General features: G+C 42.5%; 3 protein-coding genes across 5 annotated transcripts in view; 2 read left to right on the top strand and 1 right to left on the bottom strand.

The window, feature by feature from the left end:
* COL17A1 (collagen type XVII alpha 1 chain) overlaps positions 1-7575 on the top strand; it is a 45507-nt gene extending 37932 nt beyond the window's left edge. The window contains exons 41-54 of the mRNA XM_076009807.1: positions 377-436; positions 736-786; positions 1015-1137; positions 1705-1842; positions 2339-2407; positions 2735-2848; positions 3744-3842; positions 3941-4051; positions 4440-4586; positions 4870-5220; positions 5753-5890; positions 6140-6202; positions 6354-6425; positions 6796-7575. Of these exons, the coding sequence (XP_075865922.1) occupies positions 377-436; positions 736-786; positions 1015-1137; positions 1705-1842; positions 2339-2407; positions 2735-2848; positions 3744-3842; positions 3941-4051; positions 4440-4586; positions 4870-5220; positions 5753-5890; positions 6140-6202; positions 6354-6425; positions 6796-6848 (1589 nt within the window). The 3' untranslated portion in view covers positions 6849-7575. The remainder of the gene's footprint in view (positions 1-376; positions 437-735; positions 787-1014; positions 1138-1704; positions 1843-2338; positions 2408-2734; positions 2849-3743; positions 3843-3940; positions 4052-4439; positions 4587-4869; positions 5221-5752; positions 5891-6139; positions 6203-6353; positions 6426-6795) is intronic.
* Positions 7576-7803: 228 nt separating this feature from the next.
* SLK (STE20 like kinase) overlaps positions 7804-23626 on the bottom strand; it is a 72675-nt gene continuing 56852 nt past the window's right edge. For both annotated transcript variants that reach the window (XM_012770608.2, XM_012770617.2), the window contains 6 exons: positions 22027-22156; positions 21296-21420; positions 20273-20461; positions 19594-19719; positions 18486-18599; positions 7804-13214 (listed from right to left, as the gene is read on the bottom strand). In XM_012770608.2, the coding sequence (XP_012626062.1) occupies positions 13068-13214; positions 18486-18599; positions 19594-19719; positions 20273-20461; positions 21296-21420; positions 22027-22156 (831 nt within the window). In that variant the 3' untranslated portion in view covers positions 7804-13067. The remainder of the gene's footprint in view (positions 13215-18485; positions 18600-19593; positions 19720-20272; positions 20462-21295; positions 21421-22026; positions 22157-23626) is intronic.
* Positions 16893-17477, top strand: LOC105874622 (chromobox protein homolog 3-like). 2 transcript variants are annotated; one of them, XM_076009809.1, is made up of 2 exons: positions 16893-17091; positions 17165-17398. In XM_076009809.1, the coding sequence occupies exons 1-2, from the start codon at positions 16926-16928 to the stop codon at positions 17302-17304; spliced, it is 306 nt and encodes a 101-aa protein (XP_075865924.1). In that variant the 5' UTR covers positions 16893-16925; the 3' UTR covers positions 17305-17398. The 2 variants fall into 2 exon arrangements, with proteins under 2 accessions (XP_075865924.1, XP_075865923.1); XM_076009808.1 differs by having other exon boundaries at positions 16893-17477.

Consider the following 23626-nt stretch of genomic DNA (forward strand, 5'->3'; position numbering starts at 1 on the left):
GGAGCCAGCCCTCCCCTTGGGGAGTTTCTGGACTGACTGGAGACACCTGGTTCCTGTGCTTCGGAGCCCGGGTCTGATAAAGCAGATAGGACACATGCATGTGAAATGAGATAAACGCTGACAATACAACATAGGAACTTACGGACATCACTGTAGAGCAAACAGTAGGCCAGAACTTGTCCCTAGTGGAATTCGTCCATCTATTCATCTGTTCATTCATTCATTCATCCATTCGTTTATTTTTATATCCAGCCTCCCAACCATCCAACCACCCATCCATCCACCCACTCACAAGTACTGATTGAGCATCTATATAGTGAGCCAAGTGCTGTGCTAGGTCCTACATCCACACTCAAACTATTTCTTTCCTCTGCAGAAACCGTCTTCTCTGGCCCCCCAGGCCCACCTGGCCCCCAGGGCCCCAAAGGGGACAAAGGTCAGTGAGGGAGCAGCCAGGAAGAGTCAGGGCAGGCCTGGTGCCCAGAGCCCAGAGCCCAAGAAGGCAGCAGTGCTGTTGCTGCTGAAGGCTTGGGAGGGAGAGGAGCCAGAGGGACGGAGGGGCGAGCACGTGGACAGGCAGTCTCTGTGCACAGGGCTCTGTGGTGTCATTACAGAAATGTGGCCAGGAGTTGTGGGACAATGTTGTGCCACACACTAATGAGTGTGGCTGGGCTTAACCAGGGAAGGCTTCCTGGAGGAGGTGATGCAAACAGGGTTTCTTGTTTTGGATGCCAGGTGATCCCGGTGTCCCAGGAACTCCTGGCATTCCTGGTGGTTCCGCTCAAGGTAAGGACCACAGGTGACCAAAGTTCCTCTCCCCAGCTCTGCCCCTTTCAGACAGTGGCTGCCATAGGCACTCCTTTCCTCTCTCTCAGGGATCCTTCTCTTTGCCATGGCCCCATTTTCCCCCTGGGAGAGACCCTTCCCCCTCAGACTGTGGAAGCAATGCCTGGCCCCTGTGAGTCTGACCCTGGGCTACAGAAGCCAGCTCAGGCCACTTTCTCCTTCCTGCAGGAGGGTCATCGAGCACCATGTACATGCAGGGCCCACCCGGCCCCCCAGGGCCCCCGGGGCCTCCAGGCGCCATCAGCAGCTCTGGCCGGGAGATTCAGCAGTACATCTCTGAGTACATGCAGAGTGAGTGGCCGGCCACCCAGCCTGTAGGCCTCGTAGGGCAGCGGGAGTACGTGAGTGAGTGAGTGTGTGAGTGAGTGTGTGTGTCGGGGAGCCAGTCTGTGCGGAAAGGCCTGGGTCTTCCACCCATGAAGCCAGGCCTGCAGGCCGGGAGCCCCCAGTACCGGCCTCACAGCTGCCCACCCAGCCTCGTCCTTACCCCCACACCAGGGCAGGGTGGCTGGCACACTCACACGCTCACCCACGCGCCCACACACACGTTCACACGTGCACTCTCCCACCTCATGCCTGCACGTGGGTCATTTGTCAAATGGGTGGCTGACCGGAGTCTTGTTGGACCACAGCCCCCACGGACCACCTGACCCTGACCGAGGACAGGCTTCTGCCTCAGTTTCTGCATCGGTGACAGGGGGAAAGACAACAAGAAGAATCTAGGCTCCCTGCTGGCCCGGCCCTGGGCCCACGTGGGGTTCAGGCCAAGCATTTCATCACATGCTCCAGGTCACCTCTGTGGGGAGGACCTGTCCTCTTGGGGACAGGCTTGACTGTGCTTTATTCCTTTGTTGGCAGGTGACAGTATCAGATCTTACCTGTCTGGAGTTCAGGGTCCCCCAGGCCCGCCTGGTCCCCCAGGGCCTGTCACCACCATCACAGGCGAGACTTTCAACTACGCGGAGCTGGCCAGCCAGGTCGTGAGCTACCTACAGAGTGAGCGTCTCCCACGCCCGGGACCTGGGCGCCTTCCTCCTCAGGGGCCACTTTGGCTGCCAGAGCCCCTCTCTTACTTTGCTGCTCTCTTTGCCCTTCTCTTGAATACGATTTTTAATTCTGCATTCATAATAACCAGGCCACTGGGACACAGCTTCAGCAGGGCTCGTTCAGGTTAGGAGCACACGGGAGAGCCATGCTGAGGGAGCCTCCTGCGCTTGGCTAGCCGCCCTAACTGGGGGTCGTCTTACCTGTTCTGGAAAACAGCGCCTTCAGGGCGGCAGTATCTGGTAGGAGTTAGGCTAAAGCACATTCTTGAAAACAAACAAACAACTTTTGACCTTTTCAAGCTTTCAGAATAGCTTCATAATGCCCCCATTCATTCGCTTCCCCCAAAGAGAAGTGGCTAGTTGACCGAGTCTTTCAGATTCTGGAATAAGGAGGGCGTTGCTCCAGTACCCGCTATGCAGGTAACCTGGGGTTTTCTTCCTGGCAGCCTCGGGGTACAGCGTCAGCCGCTCCTCCGCCTCCATCTCCTCCGAAGACATCCTGGCCGTGCTGCAGCGTGAGTGCCTGCGGTGGGCTCGAGGGTGGGACCCTCTTTGTTCTCTCCTGACCTCACTTGTCAGGCTGCAAGTGGGAGGCAGTCCCCGGGGCAAGGAGCCACTTGGCTCTGATCTGCTGGCTGAGTCAGAATCTGACCGGAAAGGGGGCAGCAAATCCCCCAACCCCAGTGCCAGGCAAGCAGGCTGTGCCCCTTCAGGAGCCTGGCCAGAGTGGGCCTGCGAACCCAGAACTCGCCAATGGCCCTTGGGAGCCAGTCCGTGCAGGGGGTAGGCTGGGACGCCTGCGGCCGGGGTGCGTCCATGCTAGTACATCCTCTCCTCTCCAGGGGATGACGTGCGCCAATACCTACGTCAGCAACTGATGGGGGCCAGTGGGGACGGGGCCCTCCTGTCTTTGGACTATGCAGAGCTGAGCAGCCGCATTCTCAGCTACATGTCAAGTGAGTGTCTGCCGCCTGGCCTGCCCTCTGCAGGCAGGATGGTCAGGAGGGGCGGTCAAGAGGCGCCTGGGATGAGGACTCGGTGCTGGGCTTCCCTGAAGTGGCCCCACTGACCTGCCAGGCTCCAGACCAGCAGAGGGAGCGGCGTTCCGAGCTACTCAAACCTGCGACTCCAGAGCAGGTCAAGGAGTGTGGCCAACAAAGCCAAAACCAGTGTCTGGGGCTCTGACCTTCGTGGAGTCCACACATGACTCTCTCTCATGCACACACACATGCACACACTCCCACACACACACACTCCCCTATGCACACATGCACACACACACGTTCCCATACACACACTCTCCCATGCACACACTCTTCCATGCACACACACACTCTCCCATGCACTCTCCTATGCACACATGCACACACACACTCTCCCATGCACTCACTCTCCTATGCACACATGCACACACACTCCCATGCACACACACTCTCCTATGCACACAGGCGTGCACACACACGTTCCCATACACACTCTCCCATGCACACACACTCTCCTATGCACACGTGCACACACGCACATGCACACACACTCCCACACACACACCCATGGACACACACACACACACACACACTCATACTCTCCCGTTCATGCAGCAGCAGGGTGACGCAGATGGGCAGCCTTGACCTGCACTCTTCTTGGCCCCTCCTCTCCCTCCTGCCCTTCCTCCCTCTGTGTCTGTCTCTGCAGTATTCCTCTCCGCCTCTCTCTTCCTGCCACCTCCTCTGCCCCCTTCCTCAGACCCTACTTCGGTCTAAATCTCTGATGTGTGACCTCCTCTCCGACAGTCTTCTCTCTGCCTTCCCCTGCCCGATCTGAATCCAGCACAGCTTGAGATTCTCTCTCCAGGTTCTGGGATCAGCATCGGGCTCCCTGGCCCCCCCGGGCCCCCCGGTCCCCCTGGCCTGCCCGGAACGTCCTACGAGGAGCTCCTCTCCTTGCTCCGAGGTAAGGCTGAGCAGGGGACGTCTGTCCAGGTGGTCTGGGAGGAGGCAGAGCCCCTGGTGCAGGCCAGAACTGACCCCCTGCCCTCCCCTGTGTCTCAGGGTCCGAATACAGAGGCATCGTTGGACCCCCAGGACCCCCAGGGCCCCCAGGGATCCCTGGCAATGTGTGGTCCAGCATCAGCATGGAGGACCTCTCATCTTACTTGCATAGTAGGGCGCTGGGGAGCCAGGATGAGGAGGGCAGAGGGCAGCCACGCAGAGTTAGATCAGTGCTCCTCACCAAGGGCTCCTGGGGGAGTGAGGAGAGACAGCGCCCTAAGTGGAGCCTGGCCTGTGCCTGGGGCCAAACCGGGGCTCAACCTCCCAGTGACGGAAGGGCTGGGAGGAGGCGACAGGATTTGGGTGGAATGAGGCTCAGACTTGGGAGTGGGAGGGCCTGCGGGGGCAGCCATTCCTGGATGGTGCCAGCATGTGGGCCCTGCCCCTCACCCGGGAGGCCCAGCCTCTTCGCCACCTTCCAGGAGGGGCCCTGGGCCCTGGCTGGGTCCAGCTCCCCCGGCAGCATGGCTCTGACCCTTCTTTCCCTTCCCTTGCTCAGCTGCCGGCTTGTCATCCATCCCAGGCCCTCCAGGCCCTCCTGGTCCCCCAGGTCCTCGAGGCCCCCAGGGTGTCTCGGGAGCTCTGGCAACCTATGCGACTGAGAACAGTGACAGCTTCCGGAGTGAGCTGATCAGCTACCTCACGAGTAGGTGCCCTGACATTGGGTCCCCCGCCCCTCCCCAGACCTCACTTTTCCCGGTCGGTGGGGCAGCAAGGTGCTTGAAGGAAGCGGGAGGCCGGGCGCAAGAGCGCCAGGGGTCGGTGTAAGCCCGGTTTCTTGCCGACCTGCATTCTCCTGCTCATGTACGAGGGCCCTGAAGTTCACTTCTGCTTGCGAAGAGGTGTTGAGACCCTGGGAGAGACCCTCTAACTCTAGTCTCTCTCCGCCGAGATCTGAGCTCCCACTCACACAGCTCCCCACCCCGCAGGTCCTGACGTGCGCAGCTTCATTGTTGGCCCCCCAGGTCCCCCGGGGCCACAGGGACCACCTGGGGACAGTCGCCTCCTGTCCATGGATGACTCCTACCGGCGGACGAGCAGCTCCTCCTCACACAGCTCGTCCTCCAGCCGGGGCGGCTCCTACAGCTCTTCCATGGGCCTGGGGGGAGCCGGCGGAGGCGCTCTGGGCGAAGGGGCAGCCTTTGGTGGGGCCGGAGATGGAGGCTACGGGGCAGCGGCAGGTGGCATGTATGGTGGTGAAGGCGGGCCATTCTCGGCTGGCTTCGCTGGAGGTCTGGATTACAATGAGCTGGCTGTTCGGGTGTCGGAGAGCTTGCAGCGTGAGTAGGGACATTTAGGCCTTGGTGCTGGGGGGAGTATGTGGGCATTTCCATAGATTGGCCTTCTCGTGTTTGGAGCACCCAGGCTCTGAAGACAGCAGTCTGGAGTCAGATGGGCAGGGACTGAAGACAGGAGGCCCCATGCTAGTTCTCAGCTCACTCAGCTCAAAAGGCCCCTGTGCTGGAAACTAAGCTGCCGGGCACAGCACACCGGGGTCTGTGTGCTTCGCTTTCCCAACACCGAACCTCTTCTCGGTCCCAGAAGAGTGGTTAGGACCATGCTAGTCTTCTGGCGGTGCTGAGGGAAGGATGTTGGCTAAGAAGTCCTTTCACTCTATAGTTTATCCGCAGTTACATTTGCCTTTGCTGAAGGCCTGCAGCGGGCAGACACCTCTGCCAGTCACATGGGAATACAAAGGAAGTCAGCAGAGCTGTTCCCTTGCTAGGAGTGTCACTACTTTGGGGGCACTGCCTACTGAAGAGGGTACCAGGCGACCCCTGCTTCCTGGGCCCACGCTCTGGTGTTTTACAGGTCAGGGCCTGCTGCAAGGCATGGCCTACACTGTCCAGGGCCCACCAGGCCGGCCTGGGCCCCAGGGGCCACCTGGCATCAGCAAGGTCTTCTCCGCTTACAGCAACGTGACCTCGGACCTCATGGACTTCTTCCGAAGTAAGGGCATGCCAGTTACTCTCACAGCATCTGACTCACTGCCGTCTCACACGGGGCCTGCTCCAGAGACAAAAGTCTCAGGAAAAACCTCCAGTTATTAACACTTGAGATGCTGAAAACTGAACATATTAATTCTAAACTTTGTTTCCTCCTACAAGACCAAACTCCATCACCATCTATCTGTGTTACTTTGACCTCCCAAGCTTCAGGGTGACTCTAGTCTAAGGCCAGTTTTTCTACCCCTTGTAGCTTATGGAGCCATTCCAGGACCCCCTGGGCAGAAGGGAGAGGTGGGCTCCCCAGGACCCAAAGGTAAGTGGTAGCAGGAAGCCAGCCCCCACGATCCTACGTAACAGTGACCTCTTGCTAAAAAGCAGCTCCCTTGCTGGTGCTACATTGGCTCCCTCATCCTCAGTCCCCACACTCATGCATCACTTAGTCATGTCCCCGTCTGTCCTTCTAGGTGACAGGGGCCCTGCTGGACCACCAGGTCATCCTGGCCCTCGAGGGCACAAGGGAGAAAAAGGAGACAAAGGTAAGCCTGGCTGCTGGGGGTTCTGGAGTGCTGCAAGGCAGGTGCTCTGTAGAGAAGCAAGTGATTTGTTCCAGAGCAAGCCTGAGAAATTCAGACAAATGGCAATCACTGAAGGCAGGCGCTGCCAAGAACAGAATTTGCATAACAATCACACTCACAATGAGGGAGAAAGGAAGGAGAGTGCCAAGGCAGGGAGGAAAGGGAGAATGAAGCTGGCTGGCGATGAAAGTGGGTGATGTAAATAAACTGAGCTTTACAAAAGATTTAACCTTGAAACCATCTTTGCAGGGGTCACATTTGCAGTAATTGCCTGAGCTAAGGTCCCTGCAGACCACAGATATTTTTAAACTTTCTACTCATCTTCTTTCAGGTGACCAAGTCTATGTTGGGCGGAGAAAGAGAAGTATCGCCATAAAGCCATGAGCAAGCTTTGGTGGGACAAACCCCTGGACCAGTTCTCTCAATGGATATGACACTTAGGTCAAATGTCTCCAGAGGGTGAAAGCTGGAGTCTGTCAGTGTCCTACGGAGATAGCATAGCCAAATAGTCACCTAGCAACACTTGTTTTAGTCTGAACAAAATATACGTATATAGAACTCAGTCAAAGACACACAATCTGAAACAGCTTCATTGAGTAGATTTTAAGAATAGTTGCAATGTTTTTAGAATGTGACTAGCTTCTCTTCTATCTAGACCCGAGCTCCCTGGCTTCAGTAATACTTAGTACAAGCCTCAACCTACGAGAGCCAGCTACATAAAAGTTGGCTCAGGAGTCTTAGAGCTTTGCCTAAATATGAGCCCAGAAAATGGAAGACGGGAATGGGGTGCCTTCCTGGAGGTGACACTTGATGGGGGTGTGTTCTGGCAACTGCTGCAAGGCTGTGCTGTCAGCTCCTTCCTCCCCTTTCCACTCTGCATTCTCTGGTCACAGAATCGAGTTGGCTAAGAAGTGACTCTTGGAACTGAAAAACTTAAGAAATTCACTTCCCCTGTAGGAGGTGACAGGGTTTCTAATGGTTATCATATTCTATATGTATAGCATATTCCCACTTGCTTAGAAGTCTGATTGTAGCTATGATCTGTCCATAGGTCCATGCTAGAGTTCACAGATACATTATACTGAACTAGGCTACAGCAAATAGGAAAAGAAGGGTGAGGGGCAATGGGCAAGGAAGGGGGAGGGGAAAGAATACCTGATGCTGGGGACAGATGGCTTCAGCTTGAGATGTCACCCTCTGTTCACCCTCTGTTCTGCACTTAGGAAATGGCATGGGGGACTGGGCGTGGTTGATTTTTAAGCACTTTTCAATGTCTAAAAACATTTGTAGGTGGTCTATAAGATAAAGTCATTTCAATTGTAAAATTTCCAATTAAAGGTTTTTTCTTTTTTAATATCATGTTTAATATGATTCATCTGACCAAAGAAATATTAAAAAAAAAATTCTGGGTTAACAGGGTCTAACACTATTATAAACACAAGAAAAAAAAACTGGTTGTATTTTGGGACACAGCTTCTGGCATTTCATTTAATCACTAAGATGTTTAAAGACAGACCTTTGTCTGCAACTATTAACTCAATCTGGGCATATTACAAAGTATATGAAGGTTTTCCCTAAGCATGAGTTACTAATAGTTGAAATAAACACATATGCAATAAATGAGCAACGAGATTACTTGCAATTAATGCAATGCTTTACCCTGGGGCAAATTATGACTGTAAGGCAAGTAATATATGGAATAACAAAACTCCTATTAAACAAAAATGTACAACTATCAAATGCCTCCAAGAAATTCACAGTAAAATCAGACACTCAAATTCAGAAAAGGCTATACTTGGCCAACTTTTGAATTTATAACAAATTGTGACCTCTCAATTACTGGATAATTTTAAGGATAATTTTTAATGAGATTAAATTAAATCTACTTCTAAAAGACTGTGATGTTTGTTTTCCATATGGCCTCTCCTAAGTATCCCACATATTATCCTAGAAAAAGCACATGATTTAGTTAGTTCCACTGTATCAAACAACTGCTAACAGAAAAACCCAGTCAAGCACCCAATACTACATGGTCTTTTTGCTTCCTTTATTATATCCTGATAGCTACCTGCTGTGAATATGGGAATTTTAAAAATAAGAATTTCGAACAACTTTTTACTCTAATGAAAACTTATTATTGTATATAACGAATGTGATGTGCCTTTTTAAAAATTTTTTCAAAAGAACTTACCAGTTTTATCCAAAGGCCAAATTTAATTTTACATTTTCATAGCTTTGACTCTTGTTAAAAATAGCTTCAGGGGCTTAAGTATTATATCTCCCTTAATAATGATTCTTATCTTAATTAATCAGACTTAAGAGTTTTTCCCTTGTTATTAGATTTACCTTACTAAGATATCCAAAAATCTTCAAGTGAAATAGGGCAAAACTCCAAACTTGCTACCTTCTCTGGACAAAACCCAGAAAGAGGATGAGCAGATATGAGATATGTCCCCAGCTGGATAGCAATGGATCTGAGGCTCTTTTGTTTAAAAAAAAAAAAAAGTCAAGAATGAGCTCAATAGTGCATGATGCTCCTTGATTAGAAAATGACATGCTATGCCTCCCTGCAGCCAAGCTGAACACTTGCCAAATGATGCTGCCTAGTGTCTACTAAATCCTGCATGAACTTATAAATGACAAAAAGAGGTTATTTTATAGAAGAAGTGAGGTCATATGATTTGTGAAATATTTGGTGAGAAAAATAATCTGTCCCAAGGGGAGAAAAAGGAAATATATATATATATATATACACACACACACACACACATACATATATACACACACACATTGATAGAAATAGTTTAGGCACCTCTCAAAGGAAGGGTTGGCATGCTGAAAGACACCTTCCAGTAAATTACTGGTAAATACTATATTTACTGTGTAGTAAATAGTACATAATACACATACACTGTGTGTATGTGCATGTGGTGTGGACTACAGATGGCAAGGAATGCTAATAAGTCCGGAAGGATCAGAACACTTGGAGGATTGTACGTTTTAAAATACAAGTAGGACCAAAAAACCTGCAAAGTGTTCTCATGCAGGACAATCTAGTTTCAAAGATTCTCAATAAAAGACCGCTTCCCAAGATAGATTAAGAAATAACTTTATTTTTATGTGTCAATCTCATGATTGAAAAGACATGTTGCTCTCAAATAGACAAGTGGCATAATCTGAAACAAAATTCTTGCTGAAAATTTAGCTTATGAACTCATTACACTGCAAATCAGAGAAGGATCACAAAAAGCTGCAGCCAACATTTATAACTGGTAAAACACTCTATCCCAGGCTTAGTAGCAGAAATTTTAAAGCTTTATCAAAACCACATCAGCCACAGAATAGCAACAATAGAGGCATTAACTGTTGTGCCTTCAACCTAAGAAAAGCATTTAAAATATCATCCCATTTCCTATAAAAAAATCATTTCCCAGAAAAGAATTGATTTATTTAAGCAAAAGATTATTAGAATTGGAACACTCTTCTTCCACTTCAGTCTAGGTTTTTCTTTAATCAACATCTCTAGCTAATACTTTGACAGAATTTGGCTTCTCAGAAGTCTGTCATTTAAGCACAGTGTGGAATGGGAAAAAGTGTGTAGTTACAAGGAAACTAGAAGAGTACAAAAAATAGTCACTTCTGAAACTCACTGAAGCTCAAGAAATCAGAGACCCTCTAGTAAGGTGAGTCTCATATGCCTGAGAGCTTTGTGCTTGAGGAAATACTACTTAGAGGTAGCTCTGGTTCTGGTTTATATTTAATTACAATTTGCTGTATCCTGTCACAGGAAAGTTCTAATATTTTTAGCAAAGTAAAAGCACTCTAATTTCCTCCTTACCCACCCTATAGCTTCCCCATAGAGAAGGGTAAGAAAAAGCTTAATGTGACTCCACATAAAATAGCAGCTAATTCAGCAATTCATACCCTATGGCTGACAGGACTAGGAAGGCAGCCTGGTGCCCCAAGCTCTAGGAGCTGGACCTACAAAAGTGTGCAGGTCTGGTGTGTTCACAGCACTCAGGAAAAAGAGGAGAGGGGACTGATTAGGGTGCACCTATGAAGAAGTACTTTTATGCATTTCATGGCACATTTTGCCACAGCAACAAAACAACCAAATCAGGAAGAAATTTGACTGTACTCTTAGATTTCAAGGAAGTCTGTGCCTCTCGCCCACTCCCTACCTACACTTCATGTAAGAAAGAATGATCACTATTATCTATTTGAATATAGGGCCTAAGGAGAGGTGGGCCAGTATGGGTACAAACAGTATATTCTGTAACAAAACACTTTTTGAAAAGATTTACATAACTTTAAGTATGAAAATGAATGCTTCACCTCTACATAGGTACCACTGTATAGTCTTGCACCCATATGATTACGGTCATGTTTGAAAGAAAACTCAAGCACAAACACTGAATCCAAAAGGCAGCTTTAAGGGAGATGAGAGTCGCTAATAATTTCACCCACAGCATCAACCATGCCACTCTGAGCCTTTCGCCTTGAGTCAATACTCTGAATGTCAAATTGAAAGGAAAAGAATCAAATATTCAGACCAAATTAATTAGGCGCCACAAACTTTAGCACACAGAGTATCATTTCAATGATACTGAAAAAATATCCACTGCCTAAAGTATTCATTTTTAAAAAGCTAATAAACTGAAAATTTCAAAGGAGAAAGTGGTTATGAGAACCTTCCTCCCCACTCCATCATCAAATAAATCATTAAATACACTGGGCAACATTATACTGTCATTTTTATCATAACAATATAAACAATTTCCATCATCCTGAATATTACTCTATAAAGATATATATTTCAAAAGGCTTTAAAAACATTTTTCAACCCAGCATTTGAGAATAAAGCATTAAAAGAGTTTTGTATACAGTAACACATTTATGTGATAAGTGTATGAATTTACAACCATACATAATATATATATGTATATATATTTATATAAAAAACAAACTTGGCCAGAAGTTAAGGCTACCTACAAAGTTGTCCAAGTTATGCTTGTCAAAACAATTACAAAATTAAAATCGCACATGCATTTTTAAATCCTCTAAACCACTGATAAAATAAGGTTCAGCATCTAAAGTTTTCAAATTAACTGCAAGAAAGTGCTACAGACATTTACATTTTCTTAGTATAAATCAGTGTTCCCACAAAGTTGCATTTAAATTTTTCACCAGCCTCAAAAGTAGTATAACTAAAAACAAACTTTTATAATTTGGTACCTAGCACTCTTAAGAGAGAATAGGTTGTAAATGGCGGGCAACAAGCATCATTTACAAATGTGCTGTCTCTCATACCAAAGTCCAGTTCATAATACTGTCTGACCTGACACATGGTTGAAATTCCAAGCCTCAAAAGGGACTAAGAGTGAACATTTCATTAATAAGTACATATATCAGCAACCACATGATAAAGGTTTCAGGCTTTTCCCAAAGTAAATAATTTAAATACGGAACAAAATAAAACCAAAATGTAAGTAGCCTGATTTCAAAACAATGAAAAGTCATTTCTGACATTTGCCTAAATATTTAAATCCTTTTTTAAAAAAAAGTATTCTGAATAAATGCCTCTTTTAAGATTAATTTCAGAAAATATATTTATAAATATAACTCAGAGCCTGTAAGCTTCTCACAGAATTTTAAATGAAGAGAATTCACTAAGATGGAGGGAAGTCATTTAACTTATGTATTATTTTAGAAAATAAACTAAGACAGCTAAATCTATAATACTTTTAATTTGGTGTTCTACATTTCCAATTTGCACATCTAAAAGCTACTTTTTTTTGTCTTTTCAAACTTTGTACAATATATATTTTAGGAAGAATATTTCCATCCAATGGTAATAAGAACAAGATTTTTAACACAGTAATGTTGAATGCTAAGGATGTTTATGTCCCTGTTGATAAAAAAAAATCCTATTTTAGACTTGATTAAAATTTAGTGTTTTAGGCACTATCTTAATAAAACTAGCACCTTCAATTATTAGCTCATGCCTAAATAAGTAATTATTTTCAACAAATTACTGAAATAATTTCTCTCTTTTAAAAGAGTTTATTCCTATTTAAAGATAAAATATATTTATTCACTGAATCAACAGAACATTTTGAGCAATTCATAGCTTTTTTATGAGAGCTGATTCACCAAAAGAAAATCATTTCAACCCTCTACAGCAGAGCTTCAGCTATAGAATTTAGGCATCACTGAGAAGTTAGGGCAGGTAAAAAGACATTTATTAATACTTAGTGATGTAACAGTTTTTTAAAAATAACTTTAAACATTATTTCTTGTAACAATTTTTCAGGTAACAGTGTCTAAAGAATACAATTTTTAAGATTAATATACAAAATCACCTTAGGGAATTACTACAAGATGCTACTTTGCCAACATGGCCCAGCATCTTAGTTTGTTTTCCCTTCATCTTTGCTTCAAAAAAAAAAACACAAAAAATCCAAAACAAAAAACAAAAAAACACCTAGAACGTGAGGCAGGTGATTGTCTTCGTGAGCTATCTGATATAGACTGTGGCAGAAGATGAAGAGAATAGAACGACATATTTAAAAAGCCAAACCCAAGCACAGAATGCTTCCCATGTTATGATCCAGTGGAATGCAAGCTAGGAATAGGATAGAATTTGGAAATACGGCTCTGTGTTGATGGGTTAAGGCATTCAGACTCCCCAGTCATTTTAAAGAACACTTCCTGTTCCTGCAGTTTCCTGGCAAACTCTTCTTCCAGCGTCTTAAAAAGAAAGGAAAAATAAAATTGTTATGTGCTGGTATTACATACGGAATTTATACTGACAGCCAAGATAAAATGACTTGTGCAAAGCACTTTCTCTGTATGTTATCCCAAAGAAGACATGACTGCTCAATAGTTAAGAGCATAAGCTTTGCACAGCCCTACATTCAAGTCCAGCTCACCCATATGAATAGATAACTTGGGTCCATTACTTAACATCTTTATATTAGAGAATCATTTAATTCCTCTGCTGTAAAATAGGCATAATACTACCTACCTCACTGATTTGCTATGTGAAGATTAAATGTGATAATGATGTACTTAATGCATACTACGCACTCCAATAAATGGCACCTATTATTAACTATTATCTGTTTCTTCCATATGGCACTTATCTCCTTCTACTTTTTATTTTAGTTACTGATGTGCTTGTCTTTTCTTATACACTAGACTATAAGTGGTTTAAAGGCAGAACCTAGGCCGGGCGCGGTGGCTCACGCCTGTAATCCTAGCTCTCTGGGAGGCCGAGGCGGGCGGATCGCTCGTGGTCGGGAGTTCGAAACCAGCCTGAGCAAGAGCGAGACCCCGTCTCTACTATAAATAGAAAGAAACTAATTGGCCAACTAATATATATAGAAAAAATCAGCCGGGCATGGTGGCTCATGCCTGTAGTCCCAGCTACTTGGGAGGCTGAGACAGAAGGATCGCTTGAGCCCAGGAGATTGAGGTTGCTGTGAGCTAGGCTGACGCCACGGCACTCACTCTAGCCTTGGCAACAAAGCAAGACTCTGTCTCAAAAAAAAAAATAAATAAAAATAAAGGCAGAACCTAAATAAGATTCATCTTTACATCTCCATAACAGAAAGCAAAATAGTAAGTGCTTGATAAATATCTGAGGCATTGTTGTGAACGGAATGTCTGTGTACCCCCAAAATTTATCTATCAAAACCTAATCCCTAACATGATGGTATTAGGAGATGGGGCCTTTGGGAGGTGATTAGGTCATGAGAGTGGAGCCCTCAGGAATGGGTTTAGTGCCCTCATAAGGGCCTGAAGAGGAAGTTCTTTTTTCACAGTGAGAACACAGTGAGAAGTCAGCAGTCTGTAACCCAGAAGAGGGCCCTCATAGAATCTGACCATGTGAGCACCCTGATTTCAGACTTTCCAGCCTACAGTTTATGGTATTTTGTTATAGGTGTCAATGACTTTGTGGACAAGTGATTCAGGGATAAGTGCTATTTCTAGATACAAAGCATAGAAAAGATGGAAGGATACAGAAATGTTTCTCAGAAGAGGTGAAACATGAGTTTACGTTTGAAGGCAAGACAAGAATTTGACAGGCAGGATGGGGGAGGCATGCCAGAGAGAGGAGCTGAAACCATGGCACAAAGGCAGGAAACCAAGGAGTTGGTGTGAGGAATGGTGACTACACGCAATTCTGGAACACGGACTAGAAACAAAGTGGCTAGATAAAGCTAGAAAGGGTGATGTGACCCAAGTGTGGTACTATGAAGACTTCAAAGACAAATTAAGGGATTAATGTTATTAATTAATTCTGATGGAACTGAAGATTTACTACTGAAGATTTACACCACCAGGACAGTATCAGAGAGTTCTTGTGGATAAACAAACACTCTGATAAACAAACACACTTCCCAGGCAAGTGGGAAGAAGGGGAATGGAACTAGAAACCAGAGGTCCCATTAGGACATTACTGAACAATTTAAGCAAGTAGGATAGCAGTGGGAAAGAGAGAAAACATTATGAAAAGAGGGTCAAAATTAACTGAATATGTGGTGTGACAGAAATGAAAAATAATTCAGGTTTCTAGCCTAGATGTCAATTAAAAGAACAGGAATATAGGGAAGAATACCTGATAGTGAGTGGACTGCAGGGAGGGAGGAGAGGTGACACAGAGAGGAAGGAAAAAAGAATGTTGAGTTTGGTTTTGTCTCCACTGAGTTTACATTCTTTAGTCAACACTCATGTACTGATCATTTACAATGTGCCAGGAACTGTTCTAGAAGCTGGATATATGTATGAGTGAACAAGAAATAACGTTCCTGCTTTTAAGGAGTTTATATTCTCATGAGATATGACAATAAACAAATGTGGGCCAGGCGCGATGGCTCACACCTATGATCCTAGCACTCTAGGAGGCCGAGGCGGGCGGATCACTCAGGGTCAGGATTTCGAAACCAGCCTGAGCAAGAGCGAGACCCGGTCCCTACTAAAAATAGAAAGAAATTAATTGGACAACTAAAAATATATATAGAAAAAATTAGCCAGGCATGGTGGCACATGCCTGTAGTCCCAGCTACTCAGGAGGCTGAGACAGAAGGATTGCTTGAGCCCAGGAGTTTGAGGTTGCTCCATGGCACTCTAGCCTGGGCAACACAGTGAGACTGTCTCAAAAAAAAAATAAATAAATAAACAAATGTGTCTCATGGTGATGAGTGTTATAAAGAAAAACAAAGAAAGAAGAGCGGATACAGAATGCTTGCTTGAGCTGGGTATGGGGGCTATTTTATGTATAGTGATCAAAAAAAGGAACCACTGATGAAATATTTGAACACACAGACGCCTGAATGAAATGAAGAAGAATCTAACACCCAGATGGAAAATGGGATCTTAGAGCTCAAACTGATATATAAACAATAATAGCAACAGCAACCATTCATTGAACCTGATTATGGCTCAGGTTCTAGATAAATGCTATAAACACCTCACTTTCTTAAACTTTCTTAACTATTCCAATTGGGTAGTTAGTATCATCCTAATTTTATAAATGAGGATAACTGGGCCTACAAATGGTAACTGACAAAATTAATCCGTGTCAGCACTGAGACTTAAACCTACATCATCTGTATGACTTAAGAGTCTGTGCTCTATACAACCCCAACTATTCAAGTTTAGGAATTGTCCATAAATATGCAACAGCTGGAACCAAGACTAGCTATAAGATCATCAAGGTAAAGAATAGAACAAAAGGTGCAAAACTGGGAAATGCTCACCTTTTAGGAAGACAAAGAAAAGATGATAAAGAGCATAGAGAATGAGTAGAGTTATGTCACAAAAGCCAGGTGAGAAGAAAATTTTAAGAAATAAGACTTTTAATGAGAACAGTTAGATAAAGCCGTAGTATTTGGTTATTAGCTACTCATTTATGACTAATGCCAACAAGTTCAATTGGGGAATTTGGGGTGGAAGCTAGACTACAAAGAGTTACTTCTCCTGAGCTCAAGCAATCCTCCCACCTCGACCTCCTGGAGTGCTAGGATTGTAGGCATGAGCCACTGAACCCAGCTGACTACAAAGAGTTAAAAAGAGAAACTGAGGAAAAGGACTTTTCACTGCTTACCATTCTGTACTTTCTGAATTCTGAACTACATCAATATGTTACCAATTCAAAAAATTTAACAACAAATAAAACTGAAATTAAGAAGCCGAGAGATGCCGCAGACCCGCGACCCAGAGCAGCTCAAGAGGCGGTGAATAGGCCGGGCGCTGTGGCTCACGCCTGTAATCCTAGCTCTTGGGAGGCCGAGGCGGGTGGATTGCTCAAGGTCAGGAGTTCAAAACCAGCCTGAGCAAGAGCGAGACCCCGTCTCTACTATAAATAGAAAGAAATTAATTGGCCAACTGATATATATATATATAAAAAAAAAAAAAGAGGCGGTGAATAATAGCTCTTCAAGTCTGCAATAAAAAATGGCCTCCAATAAAACTACATTGCAAAAAATGGGAAAGAAACAGAATGGGAAGAGTAAAAAGGTTGAAGAGGCAGAGCCTGAAGAATTTGTGGTGGAAAAAGTACTGGATCGACGTGTAGTAAATGGGAAAGTGGAGTATTTCCTGAAGTGGAAGGAATTTACAGATGCTGACAATACTTGGGAACCTGAAGAAAATTTGGATTGTCCAGAGTTAATTGAAGCATTTCTTAATTCTCAAAAAGCTGGTAAAGAAAAAGATGGTACAAAAAGAAAATCTTTATCTGACAGTGAATCTGATGACAGCAAATCAAAGAAGAAAAGAGATGCTGCTGACAAACCAAGAGGCTTTGCCAGAGGTCTTGATCCTGAAAGAATAATTTGTGTCACAGATAGCAGTGGAGAATTAATGTTTCTTATGAAATGGAAAGATTCAGATGAGGCAGATTTGGTGCTGGCAAAAGAGGCAAATATGAAGTGTCCTCAAATTGTAATAGCTTTTTATGAAGAGAGACTAACTTGGCATTCTTGTCCAGAAGATGAAGTTCAATAATTGTTTGCATTGCTTTTTATATATATTTATATATACATGTATATAAAATCTGGGTCTTGGTTTTTGATTTACTAGTGTGAAGAAATAACTACATCTAATAAATCAAGTTTGATTAAAAAAAAAAAAAAGAAATTAAAAAGCCACACTATCAACTTAGTCATCTCACTTCCTCTAGAAACCTTTGGTACTCGGTAGAGGCTAAATACATATTTCCTTCATTGATTGGATGGATGGATGGAAGAAAGGAATGGCTAAAATGTATAGCAAGTAGGAAGCCCAAAAGGAAATGAAAGTTTGAGGGTCGGCAAAGGGAGAGGGATTATTTAGTGATAGAAAAAACAACACTGAAATGGTTAATTAATAAGACCAGGCTAGTATGGAGTCAAGTACAAATGAGGAAAAGGAGAGAGAGAGGGAAGCCTTCCCTATTTTACTGGATTTCACATTTACGTAGCACACCAAAGCCTTGTAATACGGCTCCAGTAGACCTTGTCCAGACTTAGCTGTCATCATTTTCTTTCTTCCCTCTTTAATGCCTACACATAGGCACACACACAGCCTAATGTTCCAATGACAGGGATCTCTTTGTAATTATCTGTATGCAGCATTTTCACTCATCCTCTTCTCTCTAGTTAAATTACCCAATTCCACCCTAATCTGTCTATCTACCTAGCAAGCTCTTACTCATCCTTAAAGCCTCACTTGGCTTACAAGGCATCTCCTCTCTAAGGCCTTCCCCTGACTTTCCCAGTCAGTTTTCCACCTCCTTTGCTTAGAAATGCTGCTCCTTTACCCTTACCTTGCACTTACCTCCTTTCAGAACAATGATCCTACCGATTTGTAATTGCTTGTATTAGATTCTGAAACTTTTGGAGATAAGGACTTTGTCTTTTCATCTCTATGTCCTGCTCTAGACTCTGTACCTGACACATACTAGGTAAAGAGCCAATAACTGGGTAGATGGATGAGTGCAAACATTATCAATTTAATTAAAGCTTTTAAAATTACCTTTTTCCTAGGTCTCAATTTCTCTCTCCACTCCTTTAATTCTTGGCTGTGTTCCTCATCTAACTCCTTTAGTTTCTGAGTCTCATGCTCAACCAACAGGTGGCATTTTTCATTCTGAAAATAAAATTGGATTAAAAAAATTTTGATCAACTAAGCAATTTTTCACAAATACAATAACTTCCAAAATAATAAATTATTCATTGATCATGCTATTACTGAGACTTATGTTTTCCTCTAAAAACCAACGGCCAAGAATTATGAAATCAGTCATAGCTTCATTTTCACAAGTTTAGAAGCTAGATGTTATATACCATACAAAAAGAACTTGAAAAGTTCTTCCTTCTATAGAACTATAGAAAGAATTAGTTTGAGCCTTTTTGTTTTTCCTAAGAAAGTTTGCTTATGCTTAAAACTGACATTTCAGAAGGCAGCTTGCATACATTTCACCCAATGGTACCAGAAAGTGGGATCAGCACTATTCTACTCTAGTAAATTAAGCAAATACATAGAGCATGCACATCGTATACACTACTCTGCAATTTTAAATATTTTAGGTTATAAACTAGATGGGCTACACACTCCAGGTATGGTCCAAATCAGCCCTGTCTAAAGTAACCTATAAATTTCTTAGGAGAAAAATTCCCTTATATTTAACTATCACTTTTTTCAAAAACCTAGAAGAAAAATCAACTATTTCCCTCTGAATGGAAGAGAAATTTTAAATTCAGAATCTGACCAAAAAAATTTAGAAGCTGACAACAAAACTATTTATCTCATTTTTGAAAACTTTGTACATCTTCTTGCAAAATATACTAAAAATACTCAACACTGCTTTTGAAAGACAATTTCCTGGGTTATAAAATTTAGCTTCATGTTTACATTAATCATGGTTATATAAACCAACTAAACAAGTGCCTATATAAACTAAACAAGTGCCTATGATACTAAACAGATCTTCATGTGGAGCTACACAAAAAACACCACCTTAAATCCTAGTATTTTCATAAGTAATATGCAGCCATTTGTTTTGGCTACTATTTTCTCAAAACCAGCTACTTGTGTTGCGCCCATGTACTACAAGTGTGGTTATCATGCTCCTGTATCTAACCTGCAGCTGATGCAGTTCTCGAACATTGGCTTCACACTGCAACTGAAGATCCCGCATTTGATTTTCATGTTTCTGATGCTGAGCCATTCTCTCATTTTTCTGCCTCTTTTCTTCTTGTGCAGCAAACTAGAAACAAGAAAAAACAAAAAGATAACTTGTGGTTAACAGGCAATGTAATTTCTACATATTCTGAAGATATAAAAGAATTTAACAAAACAAAGTAAAATAAACTAAAGCTACAAATAATAATATGCTGTGTCTCAAACCTGGAGTCTCCATCATGGGGAGAGGAGAGAACTGCTGATGAAAACCTCGATCCTCTTATCTGCTTAGCGTTCTGGGTTAATTTGTGTGTGTGACTATGACTATAGAAGTATCACAGTGAGGCCATATATTTTGACTTAAAAAGTTGTCCAAGTCATCTTATTCCCAGTGCTGGTCTTAGGACCAGTCTAGCCAAGGATCTGATGTGAAGCATAGGAGGAAGGGCTTTGCCCTCTGTTACCACCACCCTGGGAAGACTAAGTTGGTACATGTCATTTATTTAGCCCCAGCCCACAGATTTAAAGTGAAAATCAACAAACCCAAAGTGGCTCTAAATGTTTATAACATAATTATGTGGCACTTCTAAAAATCATGTGGATTTTATAAACCTAAAGAGAATAATTTGTACACTTACCTGTTTAATTTTGTCACGGTCCTGATCTGGTGTAGCTGTTGAGTTAATTCTCAAACTTTTCTTAAACATAGCCATTCGAGTCTTAGCTTCACTACGTTGAATCTTGGGTAATCTTGCTCTTTCTTGAGTCTGTCTGTTTTTCAATTCCTCAATAAGTCGTTGATTGTAACGCTGCATTTGTTCTGTTTCCTAAGAAAATTTTAAACAGAATCCAGTGATGTATTAATAGATATAATTTAATACTCATTACTCACATGTATATTCAAACATGTCATTTTATTGTTGTTTCCCATAATTACTCTCTCCCTTGTTGCATAGTGACCAGAAAAATATCAGACAAAAAATAATTTATAAGAAAATAAAGTTACTAGTGATAAGAGTCTTACAATGAAACTCTGTTTTACTAAGTACAGGAAGTCCAAAATTTTAAGATACTTGAACCACATATGTAAGAGGTCTTTAAGCACTGTAATTAGTTACCTTCCTTGTAATTTGTAGAAGTTTGCAATCACCATCAAGATACAATTAATTACTCCAAGCTTCATCAAAGAAATTTTAGGATAAAATAAAGGAAATCTAAAATTCATTCTTTAAGAAAATAAGCTTCGGGCCGGGCGCTGTGGCTCACGCCTGTAATCCTAGCACTCTGGGAGGCCAAGGCGGGCAGATTGCTTGAGGTCAGGAGTTCGAAACCAGCCTGAGTAAGAGCAAGACCCCGTCTCTACTATAAATAGAAAGAAATTAATTGACCAACTAAAAATATATATACAAAAAATTAGCCGGACATGGTGGCGCATGTCTGTGGTCCCAGCTACTTGGGAGGCTAATGCAGGAGGATTGCTTGAGCCCAGGAGTTTGAGGTTGCTGTGAGCTAGGCTGACGCCATGACACTCACTCTAGCCTAGACAACAAAGTAAGACTCTGTCTAAAAAAAAAAAAAAAAAAGACAAAGAAAAGAAGCTTCAAAACTAAACAGGTTTACAACTTTAAAATGAATAAAAAAGAAATTTTCTTTTCACTAACCTTCTCATGGCGCTTAAGCAGCTGATGTCTTTGCATGAAATATTGATCTTTAAGTTGCTGTTTGAGCAGTTGGTGTTTTTCTTGTAAGTGTCGTTCTTCAAGCTCCCAAATTGCAGCTTCTCGAGCTAGAAGACAGCAGTTTTCAAAATGTCACTTTGCTCTCTTTACTGATGTACTTTGCTCTTCATTTTAATATTACATAAGTGTTCTATATACACTAACTTATACACATATATTGACATTCTCAGCTATAAGTAAAATTTTACCAACATAAAGATTATATCCATTCCTCTTTCTATTTTGTTCTAATGCCCTATAAACAGAGAATGTCCTACCCTTGAATCAAAATTCCATTTAGTCATAATAACAAAGGAAAAACAAATCTAAGCTAATTTTTTAGGGGTAATAAGTACTTAAAATCCCATTCTGTCATGTAGCCATTAAGTATACCAACAATCATAAGGTATAATGAATACACAAAATCAATGAGATATATTTCTAGCACCATCTGGACAAGAGAAATTTTACGGATTATATGTCCATGTCATAAAGGAATTCTATATTTTGCTAAACTTTAAAAGACTCTCTTCTCTTATTTACCACAACTTTCTTTATCTTTGCCTTTACCACTCCAGCAAAGAAAAGCATTCAAATAATTTCCAAGGTATATCTCTGCAATATTTTTGAGATCTCACTTCATATACGCATTCATGCTGCAGAATTTAATATACCTCTCATGAGCTGTTGTTTGTTATTCAGGCACTCTCTCTCAATATTGGCCAACTCTGCCTTCTGTTGTTGGATGATCTTTTTCAGAGAGCCATCTAATTCTTGTTGCTGCTTCTGAACAAACTCTTGTTCCTATTAGACACAGTTAACCAACAATTAAATAAGTATCTAATGAACTTAACATCTACTTATCTATATAACTGTATACGTTAGTGATTAATAAGATCTCCAAACCAAGTTTGCAAAGTTAGCTGGATTTAAAAATTATCAAAATTATATAGTACGTATATAATATAAATGTATTAGTCACCCAATTCAATCTCCTCAAAAAGTATCAAAATACATAATATTCAAAACTCATTACTAAGAATGATACATACAAAAGAAGTTTATAGCCCATTCATAATTAAAATGTCCTATTACACTAGCATTTTTGGGAAAATAGTAAATTTACAGCTTCTAAAAGTGACTATTCACTCCACTAAGGTATGACTAAAACAAGAAGAAACAAGAAATATCCTTTAGGGAGAAAGGCAATAAAGAGCTAATAAGTAAAACAGATATCAGAATTTTAGGATATAAATAGGAATAAATATCAGAGCTACACTAACAGAGGAAGAAAGTTTCTGTATCTACAGCCTATGCCTATAAAGAAGAAAAGTTTGAGGGCCTAAGGAGAAATAATGCATTGCTAGAGAAATGTAAACTAGGAACAAGAAAGTGAGTTACATATTATAAACCTACAAACAAAATTCCAATAATCACAGAATTTTATCAACGTGTTTGGGATTCACTAATTCATTCAACAAATATTTATGAAGTACATACTATCTGCCCGAATGCCAAAATTACTTTAGAAAAAACTCTTTCAATTATTGTGTAAGAAAAAATGTTAAAGTGACATATGGTCTTTCTGCTAGAATCACACATTACGAAAGAAAAGGAGGAATATTCAAATTGAACAAATGTAAATTTGGATCTCTATCCTTCTCTTGGGAGTTATAGCCAGTTGATTAGCTCAAGGGATATTCACATCAATTTTTGTGTGGATTTAGAATTTAGGATTCAAACAACCATAAACCCTCCTCTTACAAATCCAAGAGAAGATCAACTCCTGAGATCTACTTTAAAACTATTCTTTAGGCCGTGGACAGAGTTTGACAAGGTCTGGATCACCACCAGCCTGTTCCTCAGTGCACAAAGAAGTCTAGCAATGGTCCTCAAGATGTTTGCCTTACTAATGTCTCTGGAGTTCATGCTGTAGTGTTAAAGTAATGTGGAATCTTAAATACTGCTTTCTCATCTACATCAGCACTTGTATTTTAGCATAAATACAAATATTTAGTAGCAAAAAGAAAAAGCTAATGAATTGCCTCTATAAAATACAATTACCAACTTGACTACAGTCACCTATAGTGACTGCAGTCACTTTATCATTACAACATCATTGACCAGATGCAGTGGCTCACACCTGAAATCCTAGTACTTTGGGAGGCTGAGGCAAGAGGATCACTTGAGGCCAGGAGTCTGAGATCAGCCTGGGCAATAGAGATCTCATCTCTACAGAAAACAAAAAAATCAGCCAAGCATGGTGAAATGTGC

Source organism: Microcebus murinus, chromosome 14, assembly GCF_040939455.1.
Source record: "Microcebus murinus isolate Inina chromosome 14, M.murinus_Inina_mat1.0, whole genome shotgun sequence".
Classification (NCBI taxonomy): domain Eukaryota; kingdom Metazoa; phylum Chordata; class Mammalia; order Primates; family Cheirogaleidae; genus Microcebus; species Microcebus murinus.

Excerpts from the sequence above, each read along its gene's own strand:
- LOC105874622 (XM_076009808.1), top strand. The coding sequence starts at position 16,926 with ATGGCCTCCAATAAAACTACATTGCAAAAAATGGGAAAGAAACAGAAT.